The sequence below is a fragment of the Aegilops tauschii genome, chromosome 7, assembly GCF_002575655.3.
Source record: "Aegilops tauschii subsp. strangulata cultivar AL8/78 chromosome 7, Aet v6.0, whole genome shotgun sequence".
NCBI lineage: Eukaryota > Viridiplantae > Streptophyta > Magnoliopsida > Poales > Poaceae > Aegilops > Aegilops tauschii.
Window position 1 is genome coordinate 48,943,783 of NC_053041.3, and position 8,969 is coordinate 48,952,751.

General features: G+C 47.3%; 1 protein-coding gene across 1 annotated transcript; it reads left to right on the plus strand.

Moving 5' to 3' along the window:
- Positions 1-1,827: 1,827 nt before the first annotated feature.
- Positions 1,828-4,940, plus strand: LOC109761826 (uncharacterized). Its single transcript, XM_073504243.1, has 3 exons — positions 1,828-2,156; positions 2,769-3,004; positions 3,242-4,940. The coding sequence occupies exons 1-3, from the start codon at positions 1,909-1,911 to the stop codon at positions 3,508-3,510; spliced, it is 753 nt and encodes a 250-aa protein (XP_073360344.1). The 5' UTR covers positions 1,828-1,908; the 3' UTR covers positions 3,511-4,940.
- Positions 4,941-8,969: the final 4,029 nt, after the last annotated feature.

Consider the following 8,969-nt stretch of genomic DNA (forward strand, 5'->3'; position numbering starts at 1 on the left):
GCGACGTCGAAGGGGAAATCCATGTTGACGAGGATTGTATATCATAGATCTCATCAAGAGCTTGAGGTAAAACTGGCAGGTGAAAGGTTTCATGCAGGTCAGTGGACGTCATTGCATCTGCCACAGACAAATCTTCATGCATGGCGAACGAGAATGCACGTGGGTGAGAGAACTGTAAGACCTCCTCCTTCCAAAGATCTTTCCAAAAGAGGGTCGTCGTCCCATCCACCACCTGCACTCGAGAGATCCCTCGATAGGTGGGAGTCAGCTTTAGAATATCCTTCCACCAAAATGATCCAACCGGGTCAACAGCGTGCGGGATCTTTCCAACATAATCACTACAGGAATCTGCTACTTTGCCGTCTGCCACGGCGGACGGCAAAGGCAAGGGTGGCGGACGGCAAAGAGCTTTGCCGTCTGCCGCGGACGGCAAAAGGCTCCGGCAAAGTAGGCTACGGTAACGAGCTTCTTTGCCGTCTGCTTTCTGAAGCGGACGGCAAAGGGGCCTTTGCCATCAGCGGCGGACGGCAAAGAAAGCCGACGGCAATAAATTCGCTGTTAGTCCGTTAGGCGTCTAACGGCAGCCTTTGCCGTCCGCGGCTGACGGCAAAGAGCTTCAAGCCTTTGCCGTCTGCCACTGTAGGCAAACTGACCAAATGGGTCAGCTGCCAGGAAGCACAGGTGGTTGCCACGTGGCTTATTTGCCGTCCGCGGCGGACGGCAAAGAGCCCTTTGCCGTCGGTGGCAGACGGCAAAGAGCCTGTACAGCCCTGTTTTTAATTTAATTCATTCAATTTGACAGCAATTCATAGATATACAGAGATATACACAACAATTCACATATATACACAACAAGCATATCCAGCACACAAGTTTCATCATATATACATACATAACCAACACATATATAGTTCCATCCTTACATATTACAAAAGTTTCACATTATTCATCCTACACCGTTGTCCATCCATCCATATAACAAGTTCCAACCATGCAAGTTCATTGATACAAAATAAAAGCACAAATGGAAAAGAAGCACTCCATCCATGCAAGCTTCCGTGAATTAAATCAAATCTGCAAAATGATAAACAAGATGTTAGAAAAAGAAGAAGAAAATGAAGAAGAAGAAGACTATAAGAAATAAGCATACTTAAGTAAAATGGAGCTAACCTAGAAGAAAATGAAGAAGAAGAAGAAGACTAGAAGAATACTAGAAGAAGACTAGAATAATAATAATAATAATAATAATAATAATAATAATAATAATAATAATAATAATAATAATAATAATAATAAGACGACTATAATTAAGCTTATTATATAAACTTGGTCATTTTGTGCTAACATAAGTAATTTTGGAGTTAACCTATAGGAAACTAAGCATATTAGAGATAACTTAGCATATTAGAGCCAACTTAGGTAAAATGGAGCCAACCTAGCTAATTATGCCATCTTTGAGTGAACTAAGCATATTAGAGCTAACTTATAGCTAACTTATGTCATTTTGGAAGAAGAAGAAGAAGACTATAAGCTTATTATGTAAACTTGGTCATTTTGTGCTAACATAAGTAATTTTGAAGCTAACCTATAGGAAACTAAGCATAGTAGAGATAACTTAGCATATTAGAGCTAACATATGTAAGTAAGCATATTAGAGCTAACATAGGTAACTAAGCATAGTAGTTTTTTTTAAGGGGGTGTTTGGTTCAGGGACTTTTAGTTCCAGAGACTAGAAAAAGTCCCTAAAAACCAAACGGGAGGGACTTTTATTAGTCCTTCGGACTAGAAAAAGTCCTAGGACTTCTGAACCAAACACCCCCTAACTTTCCCCAATCTATTCTCGAGAGACTAAGCCGCCGCAGCCCGCAGCGAGACGAGAGGAGGAAACCCTAGGCCAAAACTTCCCCAATGGCTAGCCCCGCCGCGGGCGACCATCGCTACCTTTTCGTATGCACCCACGGCGATTGTCAGATTCGAGATGTTGTTTCCCATGAGTTCGCCGAGGATCATCGCCGTCCGCACGAATACAGAGATCATCTCCGTCGTTCCGAGCTGGCCCACGCCAAGCAGGAGCTTCAGGGACGCCGCAGGGACGCCCAACGCCATCGAGGGCGGCGCAAGGCCAGCTCTCTTGAGTCATCTTCCGGCGAAACCGGGTGAGATCCCCCTTCCCTCCCCCCCTTGAGCTTTCTATCTACTACTGTAGATCTATTCCCCTGCGCGCTCGTTCAAAAAAAAAAGAACTCTTTTTAGCATTCTAGGGCGGAATTTTTTTTCCTTTTTCCCCATCACCGGCAGCTTACGGGTGTATTTCTTGGTTTGCAAATCAGCTCAATCTTGGGACTCCCAGCTCAATCTTGTATACGCCATCAAATCTAACGCAAAAGCATGGGGAAATGACTAGCTTTCAAGCAGCCACTTTGAAATTGGATCTAACATTCCTCCTGATTTCCACCGCCCGTCCAGGGAAAGAAAGCCCCCAAGTTTAGTCTCCACGCTGTGTTCACCACTGACATTACTTTTAGGCTTGTCCTGTTGTACCAATTGCGGAGTAAGTGTCAATATAATGGCGATATTACGATGGCTGGTTCCTGATTGGTATCTCAAACAGAACTGAATTGTGGAATAGTATGTTGGGAGAGCGCTGAATTTTGTTCACAGATGTATTAGTTGTCGTACCAGAATCACCGTTGAGAACAATATTAATGTAGTTCTAATAAAGATAAAATTGTACTACTATCTTACTCATTGAGCTTGTTCCCTTTCAGGTGTGATGAGCATGCTGGAGATACTGATCAACAGCTTGATGCTATAGAAGTACAAAAATCGATGCATGGTGGGATCGAGAAACAAGCAAAGAACGACACAATATTTACTCCCAAGCAAGCTGGGTTAGGCAGGTCATACAGGGACATGTTGAAGGACGAGGAAGAAGATGTGGTTTTGTACCGTCGTTTCTGGGAATGCACTTGGGGCCGCAAGTTTGGCTCCTTCGAAGGCTACAGTAATCTACTTATATGATTCATGCTCTTCTTTTCTTCTTACTCTATTATGCTTCTGTACATTACATTGTTCCTTACCTAAAGCTTTGCTTGTGAGTATCTTGATTTTTGTTCTAGAGTTCTACTTAGTATAATTAACTAGAAAGGGGATCTTTTTTGGTCAGTTTAATATTGTTGACCTGAATTAAGACGTGTGGCAAGAGCTAATTACTTGTATCTTTCCCATTGTTTGGCTGCAGCCTTTTTGACTCCCACACTTTACACATATGGAACCATCCCAGAACATGCTGGCCCCTTCAGTTTCTTGCAGATCTTCTCCATCAAAGTCATGGAGAATGAAATTTGGAGAATCAGGTGGCCAGTGGAGGTATATGGCTTCATTGCCGCTCGAGACAATTTGGATCGCAATCGCAACCTTCTGTTCAGCCAGACAAGGGATGACCCCCAAATTCTCACTCAACAGGTAATTTTCTTCTTCTTAATTCTCATGCTGCCGTTACTAACTTAACATAATCTAGTATTGTCCTCTGCACCTGTGTGTCTTTTCCGTACTAAGGTAAGGTTATCTTCCTCATCCAGACTTGACCTGTATCTCTAGACACAAGGCCATGCTAAGCAGCCTCTTGGCTGCCTACATATGGGTGCAGAGGAGATGTTTGGTCGCTTGTTAATCGGGTTTCATTTTCAAATTTAAAATACAAATAATGTTTTGGAATAAATACATCCTACTCTGTCAACTGTTTAACAGTATATAATTTCAACCATGAGCTACCAAAGTGCCTATTGTGCGTCCTCGACCTATTAAAGTGTAAGCACACAACCATAGGCTGAATCCACCCCAGTTTTATCCAAGGTGGTGGTACCTGTGTTGCTCAGGCATGGACACATGGATCTGATTTAGGATTAAGCCGTTTAGGTGTCCCAAGTGTCAGTCAGGCATGAACAGCAATCTCAAATCCAAAAAAGGGAAAAAGACACGGGTGTCTGAGTGCTGGCAGGTGTGGTTGTCACAACATTGTGTAATTGTGAAAAGAAACTGACTTTATAGGGTGGTCAAGTACTAATTTGGATATGTAACAAATGATGCTTGCATGATTCATTTTTGCAATTGACTGGCCCGTGTCGCCCAATTGCGTTGATCGACCCTGTTGTCTTTGAGATTCAACTAAAAGTGAAGGGCACAGCAGAGTGTGAAGATGAAACATTGATGGCTCGAGCGTTTGAGTATGGATATGGTTTTGGAGAATATGGTGAGCTTGCCTGTCGTCGTTGGGCTGGTAATTTTTGCACACTAGAGATCACCTCTGCGCTACTTTCCAGAACGGTTGCAGCCACTATCATCTCTGCTGATGTTATTAAAGGGTCATGGCCTGGTGATTATAGAGGTCGTGTGGTTGCCCGTACTGCTGACATAGATGAGGATATTGTGCTGCTTGATTCTGGAGAAGGTCGTTTGCAAGTGAATCCAGACGGTCGTATTGTCCTTCAAAGGGGTGTTGTTTGTGTGGAACGTGAGGGAATGCTCACGGTTTCGGTGGAAGCCTACTCAAAGGCAGGTATTGGTCATGCAGATTGTGTTGAATTCAAGCCCAGAAAATCCCTGACAAGTGATGGTACTTGCAACCTTGGTTTCTGCACTGTGCAGTTTATTGTTGGTTGGTCCCCCATGGCAAGAAAGTATGATATGATGTACGATGGCAACTGAGTTCAACTGCATCGGTTTGTCATCCCCATCCCAGTAGCATGCTGTAGATGTCCAGCTAATTAACTAGTTATGATTGGTCAAGTGTGCAAACTGTTTAGAAATCATGTTATGTCTAGCGTCCAGACTATTTAAAGGTCATGCCATGTTTGGTGAAGTGCCAAGTGGCACACTATGGTTCAGCTTTTGGCAAACCACTCATATATTAGCAGGTGCGGCCAGTCTCTGAAGCTTTACTTTGCGTTTCCATCCCTTCTTCGAATTGACCAGCTCCTCTACTCAAGCATGCACTCACGGCTGAAATTACACTCTACGCCGAGCGCTTTTCTTGGAAAAGGTATCTTTGTCGAGAGGTGCTCAGAGCTTTTCTTGGAAAAGGTATCTTTGTCGAGAGGTGCTCAGAGCTTTTCTTGGAAAAGGTATCTTTGTTGAGAGGTGCTCTCGGCAAAAATGGATTATCAGCCTCGTTAACAGTAATATCCACTTAGAGCAATTTGTATACTCTATAAGGATCACATACATAACAACAAACTCACAAAAGCATGATATATGGTCCAGACAAGCTTCATATGAACAACAAACTCACAAAAGCATTATATATGGCCCACACAAGCTTCATATGAAGTCACAAGGTAGTTATTTAGCACAAGTGCCTTCTAACTAAATGTGACGCCCGGATAATTAAGCTACAATAACCCTCTACTAATGATGCTGCATCACCTCGATTACTGTTGCTAATCTCGCGTTAGTTCGAAACCGATTCAAATTCAAATTCAAAATCAAGCAAACAATAAAAAATTTCAAATATTAAAACTAAAATGTTCGGGGTGAGCCAAATAATGCATAGGTAAGTATGGTGGAGAAATCACACTTTTATAAAAGGTTTAAATACTCTAAAATGTTTTAAACAGTAGCAAAAACAATTAGTTCAATGCCTTTTACAATAACTAAAATATTAAACTATTTTATTTAGTTACCCAAATTAATGTGGCAGTAGTATATATAGCAATACCAATTTAGGAACCATTTGTGTATTTTGTGAAACTAAAATAAAAGGAAACTAGACATAAAACAGAAAAGAAAAGTAAAAAGAAAACTGTTAGAGAAAACAAAAGTGAGAGAGACACAGCAACCCCCTTGGACCTAACCCACCTGGGCCGGCCCACCTAAACCACCCGAGCCAGCCCAGATCCTCCCTGCCCGTCCCCTTCCCTATTCCCCTGACCGGGGTCGGAACAGGGGCGTAGCCCCGCCGAACCCACTCGCCGTCGTCGGCGAGGGGATAAGGCCGCCACGCGCGCGCCTCGATCCCTCTCCCACTCCACGCCTCTCCTCTCAGATCCCCTTTCCCCCCCACGCGCTGCTGCTTCTCCTCTCCGCCATGGTGGCCACTGCCGTCGCCTCCGCTTGCTCGCCCACGTAGCCACCTGCACCTCCTCGACGAGCCACCGTGTTCAGACGCGCCGTCGACGTCCACTACTACGACCCCGACCACCCGCTCGAGCTGAAGCCCGCTACAGCACCGCCCCGACCAAGTCATCGTCCTCGGCTCCGACGAGCACCGTCGCCCTGCTTCGCCGCTTCTGCTGCTCCTAAGCGTTCACGAGGCCACCATGTGCCCGCTAGGTGAGCCTCCGTGACGCTCCCTTCCCTCTCTTTCACGCTCTAGCGCGCTCCGTCGCCGTCCCCGCGGAGGTGAGCTCCGCCGCCCGCCATGGCCGCCGCCCGCGCGCCGTACGCGCTTCCGAGCCCCAGCGCAAGTCACTGGAGTGCTCCAGGAGACGCGCAGCACCGAGCTGCAGCCCCAACCGCCCCCTAGGTCGCTCCCGCCATGATTCGAATAGGGCCTGAGCGCCACCGCCGCCCCCCGTCGCTACTCCGGCCAGCTCCGGCCTCCCCAGCATCGCCTAATACCACCACTTGACGCGGCGTCGACCCGGCGTTTGAAAGAGCCTACTCACGCCTCCGTTCGTGCCCCCTGTCGCCGACTGCATCCTCGCCCAACTCCGGCGACCGCAAACCTCGACGCCGGCGATGCTCGGACCGTCCCTGGCGCCGGCCGTCCTCACCATCGCGTGCACGACGCCAGCACGCAGTCGTAGGTTCAAACGGCCGGTCTGGAGGCCCTCTCTGGCCTTTTTCCAGCCGACGCGCCACCACCACCGCTGACGTGGCCGCCCGGGGCCACCACCCTGGTCACTGACCGGTGGCCCCAGTGGCCCCCGCTCGCCCCCCTTGACCAAGTTGACCCAGTCAATGTGCTGACTGGGCAGCCCAGTGCCACTGACTAGTGGGCCTCGCCCCTAACACTAATTAAATTACTTAATTTAAATAAATTTAAATTGATTACTCACTCACAGTGGGCCCATGTTATCTAATTAGTTAGATTAATTGAAATTAAACTCTGTTAAGGCCACTGTCTATGACAGGTGGGACCCATTGGTCCGTTTGACTAGTCAAACGGGTCAGCTGACTGCTGACGTCATGCTGATGCATTGCTGACGCATTAATAGATTTCTGTTAATAAAAATAATTCCAGAAAATGGTTTAATCTTTGAAAATTCATAGAAAATAAACCGTAGCTCGGATGAAAATGTTTTCTATATGAAAGTTGCTCAGAACGACGAGACGAATCCGAATACGTGGTCCGTTCGTTTACCACCCATCCCTAGCATAGCAAACACGCAACTTTTCCCCTCCGGTTCACCTGTCCGAAAACGCGAAACACTGGGGATACTTTCCCGGATGTTTCCCACTTCGCCGGTATTACCTATCGCTGCGTTAGATCACCCCCGGCACCGCGTATTGCCTTGTTATATTTTGTGATGCTTTGTTTGCTCCGTATTTACTGTTTCTTCCCCCTCTTCTCCGGTAGACCCCGAGACCGGCACTGATGCCACTGTGTACGACTACGTCACCGGCGACCCTCCTTGTCTGCTGAGCTTCCAGGCAAGCCCCCCCCCCCCTTGATCACCAGATATCGCCTACTCTTCTCTATACTGCTTGCATTAGAAGAGTGTAGCATGTTACTGCTTTCGATTAATCCTATTCTGTTGCATAGCCTGTCATTGTTGCTACAGTTGTTACCCTTACCTGCTATCCTACTGCTTAGTATAGGATGCTAGTGTTCCATCAGTGGCCCTACACTCTTGTCCGTTTGCCATGCTATACTACTGGGCCGTGATCACTTCGGGAGGTGATCACGGGTATATACTATATACTTTATATACATGACACATGTGGTGACTAAAGTCGGGTCGGCTCGTTGAGTACCCGCAAGTGATTCTAGTGAGGGGGCTGAAAGGACAGGTGGCTCCATCCCAGTAGAGGTGGGCCTGGGTTCCTGACGGCCCCCGACGGTTACTTTATGGCGGAGCGACAGGGCAGGTTGAGACCACCTAGGAGAGAGGTGGGCCTGGCCCTGGTCGGCGTTCGCGGATACTTAACACGCTTAACGAGATCTTGGTATTTGATCTGAGTCTGGCCATTTGGTCTATACGCACTAACCAACTACGCGGGAATAGTTATGGGCACTCGACATCGTGGTATCAGCCGAAGCTCTTCTTGATGTCAGCGACGGAGCGGCGCGCGCCGGATTGGACTGGAACGCCTGCTAGGCTAGGTCTGCTTCCGGCCGCGTACGCAACGTGCAGGTGTGCAATGGGCGATGGGCCCAGACCCCTGCGCGCATAGGATTTAGACCGGCGTGTTGACCTCTCTGTTGAGCCTAGGTGGGGCTGCGACGTGTTGATCTTCCGAGGCCGGGCATGACCCAGAAAAGTGTGTCCGGCCAAATGGGATCGAGTGTGTTGGGTTATGTGGTGTACCCCTGCAGGGAAGTTTATCTATTCGAATAGCCGTGTCCCTCGGTAAAGGACGACCCGGAGTTGTACCTTGACCTTATGATAACTAAAACTGGATACTTAATAAAACACACCCTTCCAAGTGCCAGATACAACCCGGTGATCGCTCTCTAACAGGGCGACGAGGAGGGGATCGCCGGGTAGGTTTATGCTATGCGATGCTACTTGGTGAACTTACCATCTACTCTCTTCTACATGCTGCAAGATGGAGGCTACCAGAAGCGTAGTCTTCGACAAGATTAGCTATCCCCCTCTTATTCTGGCATTCTGCAGTTCAGTCCACCGATATGACCCTTTACACATATACCCATGCATATGTAGTGTAGCTCCTGGCTTGCGAGTACTTTGGATGAGTACTCACGGTTGCTTTTCTCCCTCTTTTTCCCTTTGTATACCTGATTG